The 26281-nt window shown below is 44.4% G+C and overlaps 1 protein-coding gene across 1 annotated transcript in view; it reads left to right on the top strand.

Annotated features, from left to right (window-relative positions):
- ABCA12 (ATP binding cassette subfamily A member 12) overlaps nucleotides 1–26281 on the top strand; it is a 139099-nt gene that overhangs the window by 48398 nt on the left and 64420 nt on the right. Inside the window, exons 15-27 of the mRNA XM_024099735.3 lie at nucleotides 78–202; nucleotides 1362–1535; nucleotides 2856–3020; nucleotides 4396–4597; nucleotides 7103–7242; nucleotides 9216–9335; nucleotides 10984–11074; nucleotides 16000–16179; nucleotides 17665–17980; nucleotides 22012–22126; nucleotides 23800–24129; nucleotides 25299–25368; nucleotides 25465–25599. Coding sequence (XP_023955503.3) covers nucleotides 78–202; nucleotides 1362–1535; nucleotides 2856–3020; nucleotides 4396–4597; nucleotides 7103–7242; nucleotides 9216–9335; nucleotides 10984–11074; nucleotides 16000–16179; nucleotides 17665–17980; nucleotides 22012–22126; nucleotides 23800–24129; nucleotides 25299–25368; nucleotides 25465–25599 — 2163 coding nt within the window. The remainder of the gene's footprint in view (nucleotides 1–77; nucleotides 203–1361; nucleotides 1536–2855; nucleotides 3021–4395; nucleotides 4598–7102; nucleotides 7243–9215; nucleotides 9336–10983; nucleotides 11075–15999; nucleotides 16180–17664; nucleotides 17981–22011; nucleotides 22127–23799; nucleotides 24130–25298; nucleotides 25369–25464; nucleotides 25600–26281) is intronic.

Here is a 26281-nt window from a genome sequence, read left to right as displayed (position 1 = left end):
CTCCGTGCATAGATATATAATAGTTCTGTAAATATGGAGAAAACTATTATATCATTTTTTGTTTTTTTATTTTAAAGAAATGTTAATGGCTGTGTTTAAAAATGTCGACCAGCTGAAAGAGGAGCTCAGAAATGAAGCAGGAATGTCCACAGCAAGTATCAAAGCCCTGATGGAAATGCCTCTCCCAGAAAACACAACTCAGGTAAGTTTACCGTAATTCTAGCTGAAGAGCCTTTTAAATTCGGCACTCAGATAATTAAATCCAGGGGCTATTAGTGAAAGCAGCTCAGCAGATCTCTGCTCCCGTGAGGACGCAGAGGGAGATACATGATATTTAAGGGACACAAACTCTATAGTGCTTTATAGATCAAAATAGAAACCCTGAATTGCAACTGAAAGAACTTTGTAAGCCAGAACAGCCTCTGAGACCAAGAGCGGCATGTTCTTTGACTGACACCACGAGCGGGTGAGTAGCCACATATTGGGTGCTGGCTGAAATATTTAGCTAGTGTATCGTGCATTGCAGTAATCCAGTCCAGTGGTCACAAATGCGTGGGTATTTTTGGTGAGGTCCACACTGTGGAGACACCGTCGCAATGCAGATGGAAAAGGGCATTTCTGGCCACTGGTGCCACCAATAATTACAAGAGCTACCCCTGGGATCCAAAATATCCCTGCAGACAATTAATCTCAGCCAAGGATGGACACGCTGTCCTCAATGGTTCGGTTCCAAAGACTTCTTCCCTCAGCCCTGCCTCAGAGCCTCACCATCATCTTGTCTGGATTCAGTCTCAAACAGCTCATTTTTACCCACCCCCCCAGCTCTGTCAATCACCGGGAAAGTTAAACTGCTGGATCATTTCAGCCCGTGCAAAGTGTGCTAAAGCACTACCGTTCTGCTTTGGTTCTCCATGCAGGAATAATGGGGAGGAGAAAGTATGTTTCTTAGGCCTTGGCTACACTTACCGGCAAGTTCGACGGCTGGAAATCGAACTTCTGGGTTCGACTTATCGCGTCTAGTCTGGACGCGATAAGTCGAACCCGGAAGTGCTCGCCGTCGACTGCGGTACTCCAGCTCGCCGAGAGGAGTACCGCGGAGTCGACGGGGGAGCCTGCCTGCCGAGTGTGGACCAAGGTAAGTTTGAACTAATTCGAAATAAGGTACTTCGAACTTCAGCTACGTTATTCACGTAGCTGAAGTTGCGTACCTTAGTTCGAATTAGGGGGGGTAGTGTAGACCAAGCCTTAGTCTACGGCATTGGAAGATGATGTTGGGGAAGCGTTTAGAAGCGGTAGTTTAACCCACGCATGTTGGAGTAACCTAATAATGTACAAATCTCCTGCTTTTTTTGCAAATACAGCTCGTTTCTCAGATTCTCCAGCTGGAGTCATGTGACGTCCATTCCATCGACCCAAAGCTAGACGCAGTAGTAAAGGAGTTCTGCCACCTGTCACTCCCAGAAAGGACCCGCCAATCTTACATCCTGGGGGTCATATTCTTACGTCACTTAGACATTTACAACTTTCTGTACAAGGTTTGTGTTGGATTTTTAGAGCACTTGTGTGGCTTTTGTTAGTTCCTGTGGCTAAGATCCTCATCTGGTATACCTGTACTGGTATGGAGCTAGGCCGCTTCCCACCAGCTGAGGATCTGGCCTTGTGCATGAAATAACGAATAATGTTCTATGGCATACCCATGCCGACATATACATTAAAACAATTGTCCATTATAGAGCCAGCTGGTATAAACTGGCACGCCTCAGTTATAACCATTGGGGCTACACTGATTTACAGCAACTTAGGATATGGCTCACAAGCTACTCTGGCCTGGTACACCATCCAACCATCCTAGCCTAGGTCAGGATGTGAACCCAGGTTCCAGTGGATACTGGGCTAAGGCTCACTGTACCAATTAGCTATCCCACCAAATCCCAAACTGTAAAAGGTGCTGTGATATTTATTTGCCCAATCCATAATAGTGTTGCAATTGCTGTTATGACCAAGCAAAGATTCCATATGTGTCATTATGGTTGGTGAAAACCACATGCTAAAATAGGTATGATTCATCAGCAAGTATGTTTTCGATACACCTTTAACAATGCTGAAATAATTGTCCTGCTGCACGATGCAATCAAATGAGAATGCCAATGAACTTGGCTCTGTAGTGATGAACATAAGAACAGCCATACTGGGTCAGACCAATGGTCCATCTAGTCCAGTATCCTGTCTCCGACTGTGGCCAGCACCTGAGCTTCAGAGGGAGCATACAGAACAGGGAAATTTTGGAGAGACCCCCCTCTTTTCCCCCTCCCAGCTTCTGGCAGTCAGGGTTGCCCTGAGGATGGGGTTGCATCCCTGTCCATCTTGGCTAATAGCCACTGGTGGATCTATGCTCCATGAACACATCTAGTTCCTTTTTGAACCTGTTATACTTTTGGCCATCACAACACCCCATGGCAATGAGTTCCACAGGTTAATTGTGCACTGTATGAGAAAGAACTTCCTCTTGTTTGTATTAAATCTGCTGCCTAGTCATTTCATTGGGTGGCCCCTGATTTTTGCATCAATGGTGCTGAAGGACTTCTACTGTATTCCAGCCATCCTCAAAACAAACTTTCCCACATTTTAACTGTTTAGAGCCAGGTTATTTAGAGCTATACCTAAAGTTTCAAGGTAGAATTTTCAACAAGTAGGTAAGTGACTTGGGCGTACAAGTCCCATTGATTTCCTATGGGATTTGTGCTCCTAAGTCACTTAACCACTTTTGTAAATCCCACCGCTGACTCCAAAGAATTAGTACCAGATATGTGTGTGTATATGCTGACAGTTATTTTCTTCCTTCCTCTCTCTTCTAGATGTTTTTCCCCAAAGAACTGCAGAAATCAATGGACAAGATGTTAGGCCTCCTCAAAGAGATAGAACATTTCAGGAACCAGGTGGCGTCTGGCATGCGTCCACTGTTAGAAGCAATTAATTCATTCAAAAAGCTACGGCAGTCTAGAAATGTGCCCCTCTCCAAGGTGTGTATTAGTGTGTGAATGGTCCTGAGCTAAAATGCCTTTGGAGTAGTTACACAGTGTGGTCCGTAGAATCTCTAAGTGCATCAAGGGAAGTAGGCAATGGTCAGCAAGTCTCTGTTGGGATACTGAGAATGTTCTTGTTTGGAATGACATAGGTTGCATAGTCACATGGTCAGTCTGGGTGAGGAGAGGAGTATGAAAACACAGAAGACTTACAGCTATGTTGAAGTGGGGTAACTAGGAAGGAGATTAAAGGAGACCTACAGCCACATTGAAAAGACCCAGCAAGAGGATAGTAAAAACAGCATGAGCGCAGGGGTGCTGGAACAATTCGTATGGGGTGTGGGTGCTGAGAGCCCTTGAGCCAAACTGTAAACCCACCCTGTATATGACAGAAACCACTTCAAGCCAGGGGATGCGGCAGCACTCCCAGTTCCAGCACCTAAGCATGAGAGTGACACAGCAAGGGCCTGATCTGGGCTCCTTCCCCGAGACCCCGCTGCTTCCTCCATTCCACACCCCAGATCCTGGGGTGCTGCTCGCCACGTCCCTCCTCCTCAGAGTGGGCGGCGGCTCTGCCCGATGTGGCTGGGGTGGGCGGGCAGGAGCTCCTCTGGTCGTAGGGGGCCCTCAGGTCTTCTCCTTTTAATGGGGGTGGGTTGAGGCTCCGGCATGCGGGGGGGCATGGCCTTGGGCAGAAGAGGCAGGGCAGGCGGGCTAGCCTCCCCAAAGTGGAGGCTCGCCAGCTGCCCATGGGCCTGATCCAAAGCCAACAGAAGTCAATGTAAAGTCTCCCATCAACTTCAGTGAGCTTTGGCTCAGGCAATCATCACACTTACCATGGTGATTACACTTATCAGCCAACTGGCTGGTCATGGTACCTTACGCTATCCCTAGGGCTGGGTACCATCCTTCTGCAGCTCATCTCTTGTCCTGTCATTATGCATCATTTGCATGATGGGAGTAAATCTTGCTCTACATACTCCAGGGAATAAATCACCTTGAAATCAATGAGAGTTGAGGATGCTCTGCACCTTACAGGAGACATCCAGCATGTCTCATGATTGGATTCTCAACACCTTTATCTAAATTTGCCAACTGCTATCACACATCAGCACAAATTATCCTTCGATATTGATGCTTTTCATTCATATTTATAAATAAGCATGCAAAGGACTAAGCCAGATAGTTTCAGGTTTTCCAAGTAAAGTCCCTTGTTTTGTACACAGATAAACTCTTATCCAAAAGTCCCTTGTTTTGTACACAGATAAACTCTTATCCAAAAGCCGGCATAAATGTGGTTTGCTTCTCCCACTGAAATAAGGTGCTTTAAACATGCAGGTGTTTTTGTTTGCTTTTGTTTTTTGTCCCATAGGCATTGTTTAAAACAACCAACATAACAGTAACTCATGGATCGTTTAAGTCCATTTCGAAAGCTCTCTGCAATGAGGAAATCACACCCTTGTTTTTTGAATCTTTGCTGCCTGATTTTGGAGATCCAAAAAGACCTAGTTCTTCTACCCAGGATGAAAATGTACAGAAAATAATGAGGAAATATGGCATTCCTCAGGATCCCAGTGAGTTTGCTGCAAAAGACGCGCCACAAGAGAAAACACTGAACTATTCGCTTTCTCAGAGAATATAGTTAGACTTAAATAGAAGGGTCAGTTAAAAAAATTGTGTGGGCTAGATTCTGTTCTCTTTTGCACTAATTATAAACTGGTGTAACTCCGTTAACTTCAATGGAGCTTCCCTGATTCATAATGAGAATCTTCCCCCTCCTCCCCGAGCTGGGTGAAATTTTTCAGACATTTGAACAATTGCTTTCATTTTAAATGAAAATTTTGTGAAAAACTATGTTGACATTTTAAAAATTGTTCATTACTTTTTTCCTTACATCTTTCTGATGCCATTATCTTAATGGGCTGACAATTTTTTGGTTATTGAAAACTCTGGGTTTTGGTAAAGCAAATGTTCTTTTCATGGGTTCATTTCTATCCTTGAGAAACAATCGAAAAAAAACCTTGACATTTTTTGCAATTTTTTAAAAAAAGTTTTGAACAGCTCTAGCCCCTACAGGTTTAGTGGCACACAAACGCATCAGACCAAATCCTCAGCTGGTTTAAACTGGCAAAGCTGCATTGAAATCAACGGTGCTATACCGACTTCCACCAGCTGGTTATTGTATCAGTTCTTTGTGGAGCACTGATTGATTGATTGATTGATTGATTGATTGATGGAACTTTAATGTTTCCGGATGTAGCAGTTTGTGTGGAAGGTGATGTGTTATTTTGTGCAAGATGCTGTATTATATGACAGCTTGGGTCAGGGTATCCCTGCCGCTTCCACAAGTGGAGCCGACTCGGAGCTGGCAGATCCTGTTGGAGAAGTGGGGAATGCAGCCTTCATGGCATTGTCCCTCTCTTCCCCCAAACCTGCAGTAGCCCATCTGTGGGAATTGGGCTCCAGAGGCCAGGTGGGAGTCGATGTGGCTGAGGGGACACAGCTGCCTTCCACAGCTCTATGGGAACTCATGAAGTCCCTTTTCTCGACATAGGTCTTTCTCCCCTAGGCATCTGTCTCTTCCATTTTATGTAACAAAAAAGAGCTGTACATTTGCTTTGAACACTGGGGACAGAAACATTTTGGAGCTGACCCAAGCATTTCTGATTAGATCCAGCACTCAAGTTGTTCTGGGCCAAACCCTCAATTGGTGCAAATCTGCATAGCTCTGTTCAGTGGAGCTGTGCTGATTTACACCCGCTGAGGATCTGGCTCACTATGCTTATGGGTGACTTATTTTCGTAAAGCTTAAAAAGGAAAACGCAGGCTTCTGAGAGGAGTAGGGCAGCGGCTTAATGCTTCCTCATCTCCCAATTCCCGCGGTGGTCTGATTTTAGGACTTGACAGGTCAGTGCTTTTATCCTGATGTGTCGTTTTTCCAGCTGCACTGACATTATTAGCTCCTCCTAGTTCACAAAACTCCATTTAACCTTAAAGCAGAAAAGGCTCTGCTAGAACAATGAGAATCTTGTTGTCTTGATTTCAGCAACAGGAGACCTTGGGGTGGATTAGTTCTGTCAAGAGGTATTACATCAGTCAGTGCAGAGAGGGTTATGCAGACATTAATCGGACACAGCAACAAAAATACTCGTGGGAACTTTCATGCACTAGATCCATACACTAGAGGGTAGGGATCAGATACAGAGGGACCTAGACAAATTAGAGGATTGGGCCGAAAAAAACCTGATGAGGTTCAACAAGGACAAGTGCAGAGTCCTGCACTTAGGACGGAAGAATCCCATGCACTGCTACAGACTAGGGACCAAATGGCTAGGTAGCAGTTCTGCAGAAAAGGACCTAGGGGTCACAGTGGACGAGAAGCTGGATATGAGTCAACAGTGTGCTCTTGTTGCCAAGAAGGCTAACGGCATTTTGGGCTGTATAAGTAGGGGCATTGCCAGCAGATCGAGGAACGTGATCGTTCCCCTTTATTCGACATTGGTGAGGGCTCATCTGGAATACTGTGTCCAGTTTTGGGCCCCACACTACAAGAAGGATGTGGAAAACTTGGAAAGAGTCCAGCGGAGGGCAACAAAAATGATTAGGGGTCTGGAGCACATGACTTATGAGGAGAGGCTGAGGGAACTGGGATTATTTAGTCTCCAGAAGAGAAGAATGAGGGGGGATTTGATAGCAGCCTTCAACTACCTGAAGGGGGGTTCCAAAGAGGATGGAGCTCGGCTGTTCTCAGTGGTGGCAGATGACAGAACAAGGAGCAATGGTCTCAAGTTGCAGTGGGGGAGGTCCAGGTTGGATATCAGGAAAAACTATTTCACTAGGAGGGTGGTGAAACACTGGAATGCGTTACCTAGGGAGGTGGTGGAGTCTCCTTCCTTGGAGGTTTTTAAGGCCCGGCTTGACAAAGCCCTGGCTGGGATGATTTAGCTGGGAATTGGTCCTGCTTTGAGCAGGGGGTTGGACTAGATGACCTCTTGAGGTCCCTTCCAACTCTGATATTCTATGATTCTATGATTCTATGCATCTACTTTATTTGTGCTATATGTTTTTTTGCCTTGCAGCGCCATTCTGCTTATCATTTTATCTGGATTTGGTTAGTACCTCTACTGGAGCTTTAATATGGTCTTTCCTCAAACCTATGCTGTTTGGGAAGATTCTGTATACACCAGACACCCCAGAAACTCGAGCAATCATGGAAAAGGTATGATGTTGTGAATACTAAGAGGAGCTCTGGTCAAGCAAATCCCAATGACAGGGCTTCTTGTTGGGTCTCCAGTACAGGGTGTTTTTTTGGAGGAACAGCAGAATTCTGCTTTCTGCCTGCACTGGAAGTATTAGACTTGGTTGATAACCCCCTGGGAGAAAACTGAATCTTGTAGCATTACTATAGAACATACCTGATGTGGTCTCAAACTGGGAGTAATCTAAGGCTTCTAAGACGCTCTGAGACGAAAGAAGAATGTAGATCAGTCATCAGCAAAGAATTGTTTAACGTATTTAAATTCAAAATGGGAGTGAGGTACTGACTGTGGGGTGTTGGTTGGGACCAGTTGGAATTACGGAAGCTGGATCATTATTTTGCGAGTATTCAGAGCTGGGGGTTTGCTTTGGACCCATCGCTGATTGGGTCATCCCTAAAAATAATGAGGTTAGATAACCCTGCAAATCCTTCGGAACTTGTTTCCAGTGCCCCGTAGCTTTGTATTTCTGTTTGTGGGAAGGCACTGCAGAGAGAATCCCGATCTCCAAGAAACGAAAATACAAATGAAAGTGAAAGGCAGCAAATTTAAACTGAGGAAAGGGAAGCATGATTTCACGCAATGCACAGCCTCTGGGGCTCTTCGAGACAAGCTGTCACTGAGGCCAAGAACTTAGCAAGATTACAAAAGGGACTGGACATTTAGACAGATAACAAGAATATCCAGAATTATAATAGAAAGAATGTAAAAAAAACCAACAACGGTGAAACCCTGTGTCCATTGAAATCAATGACATAACTTCCATTGGGCCAGGATTTAACCTCATGAGTTTTGGAAGTGATGTAGACACTCACTCTTCAAGGCATAAACCAACCTCTAATGAATGGGGGTAGGAAAAATATTTCCCTGTGCTCAGGTTATCTCATAACTATCTACTGCATGGGGTTTCTTGCCCCTTAATCTGAAGCAGTTGATGCTGGCCACAGTCAGAGACAGAATGTGGGACTGGGCGGACCCCAGGTCTCATACAGTCTGGTGATTCCTATGGTCTACAGGTTCATTGAAAAAGAAGATTGTTAAAGAGGCAGCGACAATTTGAAATCTACCACTTTGTGAATGTGGCAGGCAAATAGTTTCATTTGCATGAAACATCCAAGCAGCACTGGAAATGTAAGGAGCATTACAGGGTTTGGAAGGATTTCTCTGCAAAAGGCCTTAGACCCAAATCAATCCTGGCATAAGCAAAGGAATATCTTCCATTAAATGTCAGTGGCAGTTGCTCTCCCTTCATCAGGACTGACTTAGGTCCTTCATCACAGCAAAGCGCTGTATAACCCAACAGGAAAACATAGAGAGTTTTGTGACTGCACCAAATTACTGCTCTGTGCTTACTAGGTAAGGAGCTGAGGTCAATAACCTTTAGTAGCTTCTAAAGTTTTGAGGAAGGAAAATGGTTGATTCTTGATTAACATAACTGGACTTTTATTCTTAGTCATAGAGCAAGTCTACACTTAAAACGCTTTAAGCTTCTCCCGCCGACATAGTACTGTCTATGCAGGGGGTAGTTTATACCAAGTCATTCAGGAGTGTGGACTTTTCAGACCTCTGAGTGATGTAGTTATACTGATATAGGTCTGATGTTTAGACCAGACCTTAGTCATAATACTTAAGGCCCCAATCCAGCAAAGCATTTAAGCAGGTGCTGAAGTCCAGCCCTGTTTAGCAAAGCACTGAAACATAGGCTAGACGTTAAGCACCTACATGTGACAGAAGCATGTACTGAAGTTAAAGACATGTTAAAGTTAAGCATGTGCTTAAGCACTCAGCAGAATAGGGATAGACTGCTGAATCGGGGCCTAAAGAAGGAAAAACTTGTTCAATGTCATGTTCAAGCATCATGGAAATATGAATTTAGCTTTTTGTAAACAAGTCAAATGGATTTATTTTATGTGTTTGTTTTTATTTGTTTTTTAAGTCTAATGCAACCCTGAAGCAAATGGCTGATCTAATGCAAAAGTCCCAGGAATGGCTGGACAAGTCACCATTGATCATGAATTCACTGACTACATTAAACCAGACAATTCCAGTTGTCAAGGTATTATCATCTCACAGCTAACAGGGTCCCTTTGTCACTCAAGTAAACAAAAGGCTGGGGGCAGATCCTATCTGATATAAATTGTTATAGCTCCATTAATGTCCACCAACAATACAAGTACCAAGAGATTTTAAAGGGGCACCTTTTCAGAGTAAACCCTCCTTCTGAAATGCTTACAATACGTCCTCTAAAACTTCTAACACACTGAGGAGAGATGGTTGGCTATACAAAGGGGAGAATTCTCTTAGGCTTGTAAATTCAATTGCCTTCTGCTTGACATAGCAATCAAAGCTGGCTGCAGGGCCGCCCAGAGGGGGGGCAAGTGGGGCAATTTGCCCCAGGCCCCACAGTCCAGGTCTTCGGCGGTGGGGGGCCCTTCAGTGCTGCCGAAGACGTGGAGCGACTGAAGGGCCCCCCGCCACCAAAATGCCGCCGAAGACCCGGACCACCGCTGAATGAGTACAAGTGCCGCAGCTCCCCCACTTTGCCCCAGGACCCCTGCATACTCTGGGCGGTCCTGGCTGGGTGACTCATTACAAGGCCCATCCCAGCCTGAGATACCAAAGAAGTGGTTCTCCTCAGGAAGCAGAAAAGCTGGGATAATACCTAGTTCTCCTCATTAGAAAAGAGCCTAGGGGATGAACAGATGCCATTCTGCCTTTGTAGCTCAACGAGGAAAAATATTTAAATATCAAGGTAAAACTTCAGACTCTCTTCATGAGGAACAAGTCACTGCTCAAACACTGTCCATGCTCAAGTTACTTTGAGTCTCAGCAGCAATGACTGGCTTCTTTTTGGTTAAGAAACAGAACCCAGCCTGTTATAGAAATGATACCTTGGGAACACAGAGTCATTATTAACTGGTCCTGGTGGGGGAAAATCACCACAGTGTACATGGCATAGCTAGACTCCTGGAAAATCCACGGCCGCGTGCGGGAGAGTCAGAGGTGAAACATTCTCCACCGAGCGGACTCATTTGTGGAATGAGCTATTAGAGATTCAGCTAAACTAAAACCTGAAGGCCTGATGCTCATTTACTCTCAGGCCCCTGTGTGCTGTGCTCTGACCGTGTACGGAGCCCTTACGGGGTAGGTCTGCACAGCGTTTTGGAGCCCACGGGTGCGAGCCTCCCAGGAGGGTTGACAGACCCAGTCTAGCACGGCTCATGTGAATGTTCTATAGACAGGGCTGGACCTTGGGCTCTAAGCCTAAGGGGGGGGGGGGGGGGGTTTGGAGATCCAAAGCCACAACATCAAAGCATTGGCTGTACAGCTATTTTTAGAGCGCTAGGGCAAACCTCACCAACCCCAGCCTGCTGGCCTGGGCTGGGACGCTTGCTCCTGCAGGCTCCAAACCCGTAGATAGACCAAAAGTGGGTAGAAATGACATGTGCACATACTTTAACATCTCCGTGTCACTAAGGATTCAGGCCTAAGAACTGTCCAGAACCAATCCGATGCCTGGTGACATCAATGTGAGTGTTTTCCATTGGATCAGGCCCTTAGAGGGCTGTAAGACACCGTCATTGGCTAAAGTTTTCTCACCGTAACAGAAATCAAGTGAAGCGAGGAGGCTCAAGAAAGGCATAAGAAACATGGAGGGGCTCCAAAGGGGATGACTGTCACTCTCGCTCTCTCTCATTTGATAGGATACCCTGCAGAATCCATTTGTGCAAGTTTTTATCAAACTCATGGTGAAGCTGGATGCTATCGAACTGCTGAGCCAAATAAATGAACTGGGTAAGTGGCTATTCATACACCTCCTATTTATATAACAGTGCTTGGAACATCACAACTGCTGCACTGCCTTAGCCCATTGGTGTAACTATTCCTGCTAGCCAGTAGCTGATGTTTTAGTGCCAATCAAACTCATCCATAGTGTATATTTGCAATGCTTCATGCTTTGTGGGGCTGGAAAGATTCCTCCTCCACCCTCTTGAAATATCAGCATATGTCCTGAGCAATGTGGTTTGAGTGCCCACATTATGAATGGATAAGACAGATGGGGGGAGAAAGGGAGCATTATGATCCTTGTTTTACAGATGGGAAACTGAGGCATGGAGAAATTAAATGATTTAGCCAAGGGTACACAGGAATTCTGTGGCAGATTTTACCTTGAAGTGCAGTCTCCTGAGTCCCAATCTTGTGCCTTAGTCCAATGCCACTCATCCTCTCCATAAATATGTCTTATGTGGCATCCAGTGTGTAACACAAAACACATTATCAGATGCATAAGCCAGTCTTTTAGCTGTGGGATTCCTGAAATGTAACCTGTTACTATGTTTTTTTTTTTAAAGAAGCTAATGTCATACCAATATTTTTTTAAAAGGTAAACAGGATGACGCAGATAACTATAGGTCAGTTAGCCTGATAGTGATCCCAGGAAAAATCTCAGAAAGGCTGATATGGGATATGATCAGTAAAGAATTAAAGAATGGTAGCATAACTAATGCCAATCCACGTGGTTTTATGAAAAATGAGCTTGTCAAACAAATGTATCTCATCATAAACTGATCACTAGTTTGGTCAAGAAAGGTCACTATGTCAAGATAATAGATTTCTGTAAGTCATTTGAGTTAGTTCTGCATGACATTCTGATAAAAAATTAACACCCTACAAAATTACTGTTTTCCATATTAAATGGATTAAAACCTGGTTAAATAATAGATCTCAAAAATCTATTTTTTCTCCAGTTTGTCCAGATCATTTTTAATTTTAATTCTATCCTCCAAAGCACTTGCAACCCCTCTGGCCTTGGTATCATCCACAAACTTTATAAGTGTACTCTCTTATGACATTATCTAAATCAGTGATGAAGATCTTGAACAGAACCAGACTCAGAACTGATCCCTATGGGACCCCACTCGCGATGCCCTTCCAGCAGGACTGTGAACCACTGATAACTCCTCTCTGGGAACCCCTAGTTTGTTTATGAGAAGGTCATCAAGTACCTACATGGGGAAGAGACTTCTGATACCAGAAGACTCTTTAATTGATCAGAAAAAAGGCATTAAAAGCGCCAATGATTGGAAGCTGAAGCTAGACAAATTCAGATTAGAAATAGGGTGCAAATTTTTAACAGTGAGGGTAATTAACCGTTGGAACAATGTGCCTAGGGACATGATGGATTCTCCATCACTTGATGTCTTTAAATCAAGACTGGATGTCTTTCTCAAAGATAAGCTAGGGCTCAAACAGAAGTTATGGGCTTGATGCAGGGTTTACTGGACGAGGTTCTATGACCTGGGCTACGCAGGAGGTCAGACTAGATGATGATAATTGTCACGTTCCAGTCCCAGATATGGACTGGCTCCAGAGCTTGCATATACACATCTGACGTGTTCATCATAAGATCCTTTAATCGTCTGCCAGGTCTGGCTGAGGTTCCTTTAAATCAATGGTCACTAACTCGTCGATCGTGATCGACTGGTCAGTCCTGGAGCCTCAGCCATTCGATCGCGATCTCCGGGCCGCTACAAGTCCGGCAGTGCAGGGGCTCAGGCAGGCTGCCTGCCTGCCACGGCCCCACGCTGCTCCCACAAGCGGCTGGCTGCTGGCTTGTCTCTGTGGCCCCTGGGGGAAGGGGTGGGGTGAGGTGGCTCCGTGCGCTGCCCCAACACCATCCCCGCAGCTCCCATTGGCTGGAAACCGACCAATGGGAGCTGCGGGGGTGGCACTTGCAGGTGTGGGCAGTGCATGGAGACCCACTGCCACTCTTCCTCCAGGGGCCGCACGCAGAGATGTGCCAGCAGCCAGTCGCTTCCAGGAGCGGCGTGGGGCCACAGCAGGCAGGCAGCCTGCCTGAGCCCTGCTGCGCTGCCAACTGGGAGCGGCCTGTGGTAAGCACCTCCCGGCTGGAGCCTGCACCTTGCACCCCCTTCTGGACCCTCACCCCCAACCCAGAGCTCCCTCCCAGACCCTGCACCCCTCCCACACCCCAACCTCCTGCCCCAGCCCAGAGCCCCCTCCTGCACCCAAACTTCCTCCCAGAGCCTGCATCCCTCACCCTCTCCTGCACCCCAACACTCTGCACCAGCCTGGAGCCCCCTCCTGCAAACAAACTCCCCCCCCCAGAGCCCACGCTCCTCACCTTCTGTGCACCCCAAGCTTGGAGCCCCCTCCTGCAAACAAACTCCCCCCCAGAGCCCACGCTCCTCACCTTCTCTGCACCCCAAGCCTGGAACCCCCTCCTGCAAACAAACTCCCCCCCAGAGCCCACACCCCTCACCCCCTCCTGCCACCCAACCCCCTGCCCCATCCCAGAGCCCTCTCCTGCACCCAAACGTCCTCCCAGAGCCTGCATCCCTCACCCTCTCCTGCACCCCAACATTCTGCACCAGCCTGGAACCCCCTCCTGCAAACAAACTCCCCCCCAGAGCCCACGCTCCTCACCTTCTCCTGCACCCCAAGCCTGGAGCTCCCTCCTGCAAACAAACTCCGCCACAGAACCCACGCTCCTCACCTTCTCTGCATCCCAAGCCTGGAGCCCTCTCCTGCAAACAAACTCCCCCCCCCCCCCCCGAGCCCACGCTCCTCACCTTCTCCTGCACCCCAAGCCTGGAACCCCTTCCTGCAAACAAACTCCGTCCCAGAACCCACGCTCCTCACCTTCTCCTGCACCCCAATCCCCTCCCCCAGCCCGGTGAAAGTGAGTGAGGATAGGGGACAGCGAGCGACAGAGGGAGGAGGGAATGGAGTGAGCGAGGTGGGAAGGGGCAGGGCCTTGGGGAAGGGGCAAGGCCTTGGGGAAGGGGCAAGGTAGATCCTGGGTTGATCTTAAGTTCAAAATGTGATCTTGTGTGTAAAAAGGTTAGAGACCACTGCTTTAAATGAACACAGTGCCACCTAATGGCTGAACCTTGTAATACGGTTTAGCATTCCATTATAATAATAGTCCCTTCCGGCCTCAAAATCTATGAAAAAGTCTTAAAAAATCAAAGGACCTAGTTTAAATGGCTCCGATCCTGAATGTTAGTCAAATAGATATTGCAAGGGAATCTCTGGAGTAAATTGTATTAATCCCCTCTGGCCACCAGAGGACACTGTTCAGACATAATTATCCATCCAAATAGTGAATTGGAAGTCTGATGGGAAGTGGTTTTAATAGTTCACTCACATCAGAACTGGAGTTTTGCTTTAAAGTTTTCAGGTCTCTCAGGCTCCTCCCTCCCTACTCCCTCAGTGGAGTAATGTAGCAGCCACTTTAAGAACATAAGAATGGCCCTAGTGAGTCAGACCAAAGGTCCATCTAGCCCAGTATCCTGTCTTCCAACAGTGGCCAGTGCCAGATGCTCCAGAGGGAATGAACAGAACAGGTAATCATCAAGTGATCCATCCCTTGTTGCCCATTCCCAGCTTCTGACAGACAGAGGCTAGGGACACCATCCCTGCACATCATGGCTAATAGCCATTGATGGACCTATCCTCCATGAACTTATCTAGCTCTTTTTTGAACCCTGTTATAGTCTTGGCCTTCACAACATCCTCTGGCAAGGAAATCCACAAGTTGGCTGTGCGTTGTGTGAAAAAATTCTTCCTTTTGTTAGTTTTAAACCTGCTGCTTATTAATTTTATTTGGTGGCTGCTAGTTCTTGTGTTATGAAAAGGAGTAAATAACACTTCCTTATTTACTTTCTCCACACCGGTCATGATTTTATAGACCTCTATCATATCTCCCCCCCCCACCTTAGTCATCTCTTTTTTCAAGCTGAAAAGTACCAGTCTTACTAATCTTTCCTCATATGGAAGCCGTTCCATACCCTTAATCATTTTTGTTTCCCTTTTTTGAACCTTTTCCAATTTCAATATATCTTTTTTGAGATGGAGCGACCACATTGGCATGCAGTATTCAAGATGTGGGCATACCATGGATTTATATAGAGGCAACATGATATTTTCTGTCTTATTTCCTATCCCTTTCTTAATGATTCCCAACATTCTGTTCACTTTTTTGACCGCCACTGCACATTGAGTGGATGTTTTCAAAGAACAATCCACAATGACTCCAACACAGCCCTTGTTTATGCCAGTGGAAGCTGATGTAGATCAGGTGTGAGTCTAGCTCATTGCGACCCATATCAGCATGCTGTGTAGAATGAAATCTGTGAACATAGTCACCTATTGAGTGCAATCACCTGTCCTAACTGCAGCATAACCATCATTCTCGTGGCCGCTGTTCCACATTAGTTACACTGCATTATGTAGTCACCATGTACAACAGCCAGAAGACAGCAGTACCTTTATTGGCTGCATTAACAGGTCTAATACACACAGCACCATGGCAGACCTAGCTCTTACTTGACGGGCTTGGATAAAATTGATTGCGTTCTCTACTGAGCTAAAACAGACATGGTGATTACACTGAAAATCACTGGACGTGGAATGAATGGAGAACATCATACACAGTGTAAAAAACCAGCAGATTAGCAGTAACCTCTGGTTTGAAACGGCTGTCACATTCCATAGTTGGCATTCTCTCAAAGACAAACTGATGAATGTGTTAAGAATGATTAACCTAAAAATTGGGTCAACCACATGCATTCATTGCCCTGATAAATGCAGAATAATATTTTACGATTAATGTTTAGTGTGATTGTTTTTTCCATTGTTATTAGCATTAACGGCATAATGAAGTGATGGTTCTTTTGCTTCATTCCCTCCCCCAGATGATATAAGGTTGGAATTGCAGAACAACGCCGACATCATCAATCAGCTGAACACATTATCTACCCTGGCAGTAAATGTATCCTCCTGTGTGTCGTTTGATCGCATTCAGGTGGCAAAAAACAGAGAGGAGCTGGAAATGGTAGCTAAAGAACTTTTTTTGAGGAACGAACTTTTTGGAAGTAAGTGCTGTGTTCAGTTACAGAAATGCTCATGTAATTAATGAATCAACCCTTTTTACCCTGCTCTCATGTGCAGAAGCCAAAGTGCAGTTCATGAGTCAAGTGCTATTCATAGAGTTCTATATTAGGAAGACAATAGGTCCCAGCAAACAATGCTCAACCTGCAGTCTTCAGCCATGACCTATTGCATGGTCATGCCTCCTTATCACAGACGAGAGTGGGCTACAATCTGCTCCTTGTCATGCAGACTAGGTGTAGGTAGCCTTTGGTATCCTGGCAAGGTGTCAGTATGGTCTTCTGTTGAGCACCTTGGGAACCCTTGGTGAATCTCCAGGATAGAGAGCTGTCCTCCAGATAGGCCTGTAGAGGAAAAGGGATATGTAAAGCAAGTACTATGAAGAGACCACACCTTTCTGTAGCAGATCATAATGTTCTTGAAATGCTTTAATGAAACCAAATAGCCCATTATTGTAGGAGACGTATATTGGCAGATGAGAACTACATTCATAAAAGTCAGATGAATTTGGCCCATTAACTTTTGGCTATCATATCAAGTAGGGAAAAAGAAAGGAACTTATGTGTGTCCTTGGTTTAGTTTTTAAAGGTATCGGAATATGAGCTCAGGACTTTCTTGAAAGTCCCATAAACTGTTCTTTTTTAATATCCCATAATTCAGCCACCATTAAAAACATCTCCCTTATCAACAGAAACGTTACTAATCTTAATAATGTGATGTATCAGTAGTTATTAAAACTGATTTCCTGTAAATCTATCATACATGAGATTTGATACTCTGTATATGGAATATTAATAGTCTTTCTAGTCGGGTTAGCTCTAAGACCAAGGTTTTCCAAAAGTGACTAGTGATTTGGGGTACCTCCAATACGGAGTGCTGAAGTAGGAACAACTTAAAAGGGTATGCTTTTCAGAGGGTGGGTTCTCAGCACCCAGAATCACCAGTCGGTTTTTGAAATGTCAGCATAAATACAGTGTGAGCAACAACAGCTCACTCTACTTTGACATCCTTGATAGTGACAACAAACTGCATATCCACCTGAGCATAGAATCATAGAATCACAGAATATCAGGGCAGGAAGGGACCTCAGTAGGTCATCTAGTTCAACCCCCTGCTCAAAGCAGGACCAATTCCCAACTAAATCATCCGAGCCAGGGCTTTGTCAAGCCTGACCTTACAAACCTCTAAGGAAGGAGATTCCACCACCTCCCTAGGTAACCCATTCCAGTGCTTCACCACCCTCCTAGTGAAAAAGTTTTTCCTAATATCCAACCTAGACCTCCCCCACTGCAGCTTGAGACCATTACTTCTTGTTCTGTCAGCAGTAGGCTCTTTAGTTAAAAGACTGTTGGGTTTTAATATGCAAAAGGGTTATAAAAATGAGAAGTTCAGATTTGATACTTATACGTGGCACTATCCTACTGCAACCATTGTTGACTGAAAATTAAACTTCACTTTGTTTTCTCAAGGTGTCATTTTCAAGCTACCATCAAGCAGTAGCAGACAGAGGAGAGCAACTCCCAGCAGTCTCTCCCTTCCTCCACTGGTCAATTACACCATCCGAATGAGCAGCAGGATTTCCCAAACGACAAATAGGATCAGGGAGAGGATCTGGACCGTGGGCCCACATAATTCAGCCTCGCAGAGCCAGATCTACAGCCGAGCCTTTATCTATATCCAGGACAGTATCGAGAGAGCAATCATTGAGTTGCAGACTGGGAAGAGTCCAGAAGAAATAGCTGTTCAAGTCCAGGCCACTCCCTACCCCTGCTACAATAAGGACATGTAAGTCCATGAGCTTTTAGTTGTTTAAAATGAAACAATCATAAAATCATAGAGCTGTAGGGCTGGGCGGGACCTCAGGAAGTCAGCAAGTCCATAACCTTGCACTGAGGCAGGACCAAGTAAACCTAGGCCTTCACTGAGAGGTGTTTGTCTACAGCGTTTGTAAAATCATCCAGTGATAGGGATTTCACAGCCTTCCTTGGAAGCCTGTTCCAGAGCTTAACTACCCTTATAGCTAGAAATTTTTTCCTAATATCTAGGGTGACCAGATGTCCCGATTTTATAGGGACAGTCCCGATATTTGGGGCTTGTTCTATTACCCCCCACCCCCGTCCCGATTTTTCACACTTGCTGTCTGGTCACCCTACTAATATCTAACCTAAATCTCCTTTGCTGCGGATTAAGCCCATTACTTCTTATCAACGACAATGACTTGCAGAACATGTTATACATTAGCAGGATAATTACAATGGTTGGGACTTACCGTCTTCCTCGAAGCCGTGCTCCCATGAAAAGAAAATCATAATAGAAAAAGAGAATCTTTTTGAAGATTTAAAGAAATATTTTGTTGTTGTTTTAAAGGATCCAGGATGAGACTCTGGCCCTACTGAAATCAATGGCAAAACGCCCAATGACTCTAGTGGGACGAGGCTTTCACCAGAGTGCTTTGTCTCTTCATAGCACTATAAATATGTGAATCATCATAATTCCCATAGGTAGTACTGTAGGTGAAAATTACTATCCCCATTTTATAGACAGGGAAACGGAGGCATAACGAGTCACTGGTGGTGCTGGGATTAGACTTCAGGAGTCTTGGCCTATTCCAGTAGGTGTATGAATGCAGATAGTAGGTTAGAGCTGGGAAACTCATCTATTGAGCAAAAAAAAGTCCGTAAATTTATGAGCCTAAATATGAGCTTTAAGTTACTTGATATTACTTCAAGTTGCAGTATTTATTATTTGTTCCAGAAATTCCAGTTTAGGCACAGTTCAGAGTGTGCAGTTCTGCTATATATGCCTCTCTCTCAGGTGCTGCAAGAGCTATAGCGGAGATGAGGTTGTAACCCTCCTCTCACTGTGACGTTCCCCTCTGGTGTTATCCGGACCAGTGAGCTGCTAGGTGACTCCAATCCTTGATTCTGGGAGCCAGCCTTACCCTGCTCTGCTGTGAGAACCCCCCTCCTGGGCTGTTCACGCACAGCCTCTGGCATGTAAGCTGCTCCTTGGATTGTGCAACCGAATGACACTAGCCAGTATCTCCAGTCTCAGACACAACCCTAGGAACCTCCGTCTTGCAGTGCTCAGTTATACCTGCTGGATGCTGCAAGCTTATATGAGTTCATCAATTTAACAAAGAAATTGATCTGTATCAGGCTTGTTATCCCATGGGAAGTCTCTGACACACTTCAAACTGAACGCACTGCTTCAGGTTGAATAAGCAAACGGATTTATTAACCACAAAGATAGATTTTAAGTGATTATTAGTCAAAGCATAACAAGTCAGATTTGGTCAAATGAAATAAAAGCAAAACGCATTCTAAGCTGATCTTAACACTTTCAATGTCCTTACAAACTTAGATGCTTCTCACCACAGGCTGGCTGGTTGCCCTTCAGTTGCTTGGTGGTGATGTCTGTAGATGGAGGTGGAAGAGAGAGGAAGAGCATGGCAAATGTCTCTCCCTTTTATCATGTCCTTTCTTCCCTCTTGGCTTTGCTCCCCCCCTCCCCGAGTCAGGTGAGCGTTACCTCATCGCAGTCCAAAACTGACTCACTCAAGAGTCCAACAAATCCTTTGTTGTTGCCTAGGCCAATGTCCTTTGTTCCTGTTTAGGCACAGTTCAGAGTGTGCAGTTCTGCTATATATGCCTTTCTCCCAGGTGATGCAAGAGCTATAGAGGAGATGAGGTTGTAACCCTCCTCTCAGCAATGATGAGGGAAGACAGATGAGATTCCAGTGCACTGGGCTGTCAGGCTTAACTGCCTGTTATACCACGTGATGCAGTATGAATGGTGTATGAACCAGAATGAGTCTTGATAAACAGACTGGCACAGAAGTAAGGAGTTTTAGATTCTGATCACCTTGAGCCTTGAGCCAGATCTCAGCTGGTGTAAATCAGCATAACTCAGCTGACTTCAATACAGCCAAACCACTTTATACCAGCTGGCCCCTGGGTGTGACAGTTATGATAAGAAATGGAATCCTGGGATTGTGATGTCTCAGAATTATTACAGAGGCGGCATCCGAGCTGGGTAAAAGCATGTGTGAAAAGCCATTTTCAATGTATTTTAAAGCAGTGAGGGATGTTCAGTGCGGCATGTTGGCTTGGACAATCATTCTACAGAGGAAGTATAACTGACTCCACTTGGGCCAACGGAAAGGATTGAACAGGGTTAGGCAGGGGTGATGTCCCTAGCCTCCATTTGCCAGAAGCTGGGAATGGGTGACAGGGGACGGATCACTTGAAGATTACCTGTTCTGTTCATTCCCTCTGGGGCACCTGGCATTGGCCACTGTCGGAAGACAAGATACTGGGCTAGATGGACCTTTGGTCTGACCCAGTATGGCCATTCTTAATGCAGAACATTTCATACTAAAAGCATGAGTTTGTACCACTTGAGATAAAAATCTAGCTGTATCCTGTAGGACGCTTGTTAACTTTATATGTTGATCAGAGAGAGAGAGAGAGAGAAAGAGAGTTGTATTCTCCTAAATATAGGTTACAATAAAATAATTCACATGCAAATGGTCTGCCATCTTATTGTGACTGTGAAGTGGTCAGGAATAGTTCAGACAAAATGTCAATTATTTACGGCAAAAATATGGATTTTTATTGTTAAATCATTATGTAGTATGATGAACTATTTCCTGGAGCACTTAGTATTGAGTTGTATGCTGCTTTTCTCGCATTCTTGCTGCCAAGAAAACAACTCACCTTCACAATTCTCTTTCCCCCACCTGGAAAGTTCAGGAGATGCCATTTCATTCAATTATTAAAATACCCAGGAGCTGTGGAATGACGCTGCAATAGAAGCTGTTATAAAGTCAACATTCATCAACTGCTACCACTCAGTTACCATTTTACAGGCAGAGTTGTGGCAATCTCATATGTCATTGTACCGTAACATATGAAAAATGCTGAAATTTGGAGACCTGGTTGACGTTCTTTTTAGTTGAAAAATGCAGTTTTATCGAAATCAAAACATTTCATGAAAATAGGTTGCTTTTTATGACATCTTTGAGTTTTCAACGAAAACAATTCAGAACAAAATGAAATTTTTATTTCATTTGAAATAGTTTCATTTGAGACTTTTTGCAGAAATAATATTGGCTTTTTTCACCAGAAAGGGAACATACTATATGTTCATTAAAGTTAATCTACTGTGGAAAAACAATCCGTTAATAATCTTCAAATACAGTAGGTTCAATTTACTACCACTACTACTTCCTTTTGAGCGGAAGGAAAGTCTGCTGACTAAAGCATACGACTGGGGGTCATGAAACGTGGATTCTAATGCTGGTTCTGTCACAGTCTGACACTGGGCAAGACACGTAGGCCACAATTTTCAAATGTGGGTGTCAAGTCATGTACCTGAATCCATAAATAGGCAGGGAAATAAGCAGCCTGATTTTCAGAAATGGTAATCATCTGCTGACTGTATTGACTAACTTCATTCGGAGTCATGAATTCCCAGCACTTTGGATTTAGGTGACTAACTTTAGGCACACAGTTTTGAAAATGTTGGCCTTAATCTCTCTGTGCAGCAGTTTCCCCAGCTGTAAAATCAGACTAATAATACTTACTTACATGATAGCGGGGTAAAAAGGGTTAATTCATTCATATTTTTAAACTGTTTGGAGGTTCTTGGCTGGAAGATCCCATGTAAGTGCAAAATATTCTTATTCTAATATTAATTATACTCTACATTTAAAAATATGAGCATGGTTTTCCTCTGCAAAGAGCATTAGTTTGAGACGTATATTCACCTAGCACGTTTTCTATTCAGCTAAATCCTGCATTTGCCTTTTACAGGTTCTTAAGCAGTGTGACCTACTCTCTTCCATTTGCTCTGATGGCTGCCTGGTCACTGTTTATAGCTGCTTTTGTGAAAAAGCTTGTTCAAGAGAAAGATCTAAGGCTTTATGAGGTACCTTAATGAAATTATGACTAGATTTTCTATCTGGAATGTAGCGGATAGATGATGTGACATTGACTGGAGCGGCACACATGTTAAAAGCCCTGTTTTCAATGTATAAAATGCACATGTTAAACATGTAAATGTATGGAGTCAATGAAATGAATTAATCACAGTTGAAGGGAAATCGCTTACTTTTTTTTGTTAAAATGAGAGCTGGGGGCTGACTAGCATTTCGGCAAATAAACCAACTCTTCAACTGCGAGTTTCCATTTGGGTGGATGGGGATGACAAGTTGTTGATGCGTTATTAGAGGGTTTTTTCAGTGAGGAATGGGGGACAGCTATGTGAAATGTTCAACTCCAACCTAAAATCAACTGACACACAGCCAGGGTTCAGGTTTAACCTGTGTTTCTGAACTTGCTGCAATGGTTTGCTGGAGCTGCTTTGTTTCTGTAAACTGTCTTGCAAAGCTTTTTGTCATCTTGATTTTTCATAAAAGGTCGCTCAGGGCAATCTAGTCACATAAGTCTCATGGCTTGTCTCTTGTGTCCCTGATTGGACCCAGACCCCATGTGATCAGGAGGGTTTGGCAAACTCAGCAGACACAATGTTCCCTGGGTATCTAAAGGAGAGGCTGATACTGGGGCTGGCCCCCAGGCAGTAGAATGCCCCAGGTGTCGTATTTTACGTCATCTGTAGCAAAAGGGAGCTCTTTGCTCGTCGCACCTACCAGAGGGAAAATACTGCATTGAAAGCAAAGTGAAGCTCTTTTCCCTATCATAATTTAATTGGATTTTCAAAGTGAACATGTACGACAGCCTGGAGAGCCAAAGGGCTTTTGCAAACCTCACCCTCCACAATCAACAAGAACTCAGACAGATCTGTTCCTGTTACCATTCCCATGGAAACAGCTGCTGGATCACCAAAAAATGTCTTAAACTAATGGACACTTACAAACATTGAAGGAAATTTAATGAGCTTTTTAAAAAAAAAAAAAACCAAACCAATTAATTGATTGATCTAATTGATCGCAGCTTGTTCTGATGCCATTTTCCATGGGAACTAAAGTTGCAGCAGGCTTCTTAGAAATGTAACCAATCGCATCAGTTATAGAAGAGAGCTGTGAATGAGGTTTCTCTTGCAGCACATAATAGTCTTAAGCTCCTAAAGCTGAGAGGGCCAGATTCACAGCTGATGTAAATGAGTGAGTCTTTGTTGCAGCTGGCAGCTCTGGATTTCTAGTGTTCGGTAAGAGGGAAATGGGGAAATTGACTTTTTCGTTTACAATGAGCTCATTGGCTGAGATTTTAAAAGTGTCTTTGCAGTGAAACCACTCACTAGTCTTTTAACATATACCCAAAATGTTTTAGAAAAGCAACAAATACGGTTATACTAGAGGCTAATGTTAGTATTTGCGTTGGATTTTGGGGGCCATGTACACCTTCTGGGACATGGCACTCTTGTACTGGACTGTTCTGCAAAAACAGGATGGTCCGAAGATGCAAATTTGCTAGGCTACACTGGTTTATAAGTAGAGCATATGCCAAAATCAGAGGGCATGCTCTAATTTCATGCACTGTCTAGAGTGTGAGAAGAGTATGTTGAAGTATTTCAGTGACAAGTATATAATCAGAAATATCTCTTAATAAACAGCTGTCCTTTTTCTGCCTTCCTTTCCATAGTACATGAAGATGATGGGTGTCAACTCCAGCAGCCATTTCATTGCCTGGTTCATTGAAAGCGCCACCTTCCTTCTAATCACAGTCACTTTTCTCATCATTATACTGAAAGTTGGCAACATCCTGCCCAAAATCAATGTGGTGATCCTGTTCCTGTACCTCATGGACTACAGCCTCTCCATCATAGCCATGTGCTACCTCATCAGTGTCTTCTTCAACAACACCAACATTGCCGCCTTGGTTGGCAGCCTTATCTACAGCCTCACCTTTTCTCCCTTCATTGTGCTGCTGGTAATTGAGAATCATTTGAGCTTCTCAGTGAAGAGTCTGCTGGTAAGTTTTTTTTCTCATTAAAATAAAGGGGCGGGAGTGTTTGGGAGCAGACATTTGCTTCTGGTGCTCCCAAATGAATGTGAGCCAGGTGGCTTCATTCTACTCTCTGTTTATGGACATCACCAAGCCACTGCACAACGTGACGCAAAGTAGACTTCTACAGGACTGGCAGGTTCTGATCAAGAGCTACCCACGGCTAGAATAGCAAGGCTGTTATGGATAGAAATGAGGGGCTTTGGCAGAGCTTTAAGGGAAGGTTGCTGACTTCATTACACCTGATGCTGCCAATTCTTTAATTGCACAAACCTCCAATTCCCCTTTACATAGTAGTGAAAACAGATCTCAAGAATGATAATGTGATGCTTGCTCCAAAAGAGAAAAAACAGGATGATCAGTTCTTTTCTTAACTGAGATATGGAATGAAAGGACTTAGCAGGAGGGGCAAAACATCTCACTGACTAACCCATCTCTGTCCTGCAATGAAAACCTCAGATCCTGCACTCCATTTGGATCCTACAATGTAAAGCAGTTACACCCAAATCTTCAAATGCATTTAGGCTCCCAGCGTCCACTGATTTCAATTCAAATTGGGAGCCTAAATACCTCTGAGGATCTGGGCCTTAGTGTCATTGTGGCATTCAGGAGTACCTTTCTCATTGCCTGGACTGTATAAAGTACAAGGCATTAGTCTCATAAGTAAAAACCTCCTACTGGAGAAAAATTTTTCTCTGGAATCATAGATGTTTAGGTTCCAAAAGCCAAATTCATTGCTTGCATAAGCAAACATAAATCCACAGAATTCAGTGGATTAATTTTGCCCCGTGCTTCAAGTAATTCTGACTGCCTGATTAACTTGCAAAGTTGCAATTTTTCAAAAAATGTTATCGACCAAAATCCTCTATATGTGAATACTGCTTGCTTAAGATATCTAACTATCTGATTTTTGTGTACAAATGCATGGTTTTGCACAAAGAAGCAACTGCATATGCAAAATTATAGAGACCATTTTAGAGACCACCACTGAAAATATTGTCAAGAATGTGTTGGATCCAGTGCTCACTGAAGTCAGGGGCAAGATTTGCATCCACATCTCTGGCCACTGGATCAGGCCCAATGAAGGGTGTTTTTGTGAATTCTTCAGTAAATTTGTTTTCCACTTTGTTCCACAGAGCCTGTTGTCCCCAACTGCATTCAGTTATGCAAGTCAGTACATTGCTCGTTATGAGGAACAGGGCATAGGTATGTAGGGCACATATGAAACTAAGTTTTGCTCCTTCATGACTGTGATACTTCATCAACATATTTCACAATATATTCTTTATATCTTTACTTCAGGCCTGCAATGGGACAATATGTATAGCTCACCAATGACTGGCGACAATACTTCTTTTGGCTGGATGTGCTGGCTAATTCTGATAGACTCTTTCATCTATTTCATTCTGGGCTGGTACATTAGGAACGTTTTCCCAGGTAAGAATGCAAAGGATTACAAGCATCTGCCATGCAGTCTCTCTTGAAAATTATAAACCAGCCCTGGCGGATTCCAGAATTCATGGGAGTGTGTAGAGCTGTACTCGGAGGCACCCTCCACTTGTGGATCATGGAGGCGCGATTTGCTTTTTAATTTTATGTGACACAAAGTAATAACTTAGGGGGTGTCCCTGGGTTCCAGTTGTGACTGGGTATCTGAGAGGAGTAATGAACCTGTGACAGGGTGACGCAGTAGCCTAGAAAGGGTTAGGGGGTCCCTGCCGGTCACATGGCTAGGTGGGCTATCTAGGAAGCTGGGCTGTGAAGGCTGCTTACTCTTTTCCCCTGGCTGATGGAAGCAAGGGAAAAGCCTTTGGGGACGTAGCCAGCATTTGTCAGTGGAGTTGTTTTATTTTGTGTCCTATGTCTCCTTTCATTTCACACAACAACTGAGGCAAGGGGCTTTAAAGGACTTCAGTGTGGTGTTTGTTTCCCTTCCCTGGCTGGTGAAAGGGTCTATCAGTGCACAGACACCTACAGTGGGCCTGGGCAGAAAAGTAAAGTGCTCCATCCATCTGACTATGAAATTACTCAGGATAATATATTACCCAATACTTCCTACTATGCAATCAGAGAAAAATCCTGTATAGGAGTTACCAATAGTACACGTGGGCATCAAGGC

Source organism: Chrysemys picta, chromosome 11, assembly GCF_011386835.1.
Source record: "Chrysemys picta bellii isolate R12L10 chromosome 11, ASM1138683v2, whole genome shotgun sequence".
Lineage (NCBI taxonomy): Eukaryota > Metazoa > Chordata > Testudines > Emydidae > Chrysemys > Chrysemys picta.
This window is presented reverse-complemented; position numbering and strand designations above follow the sequence as displayed.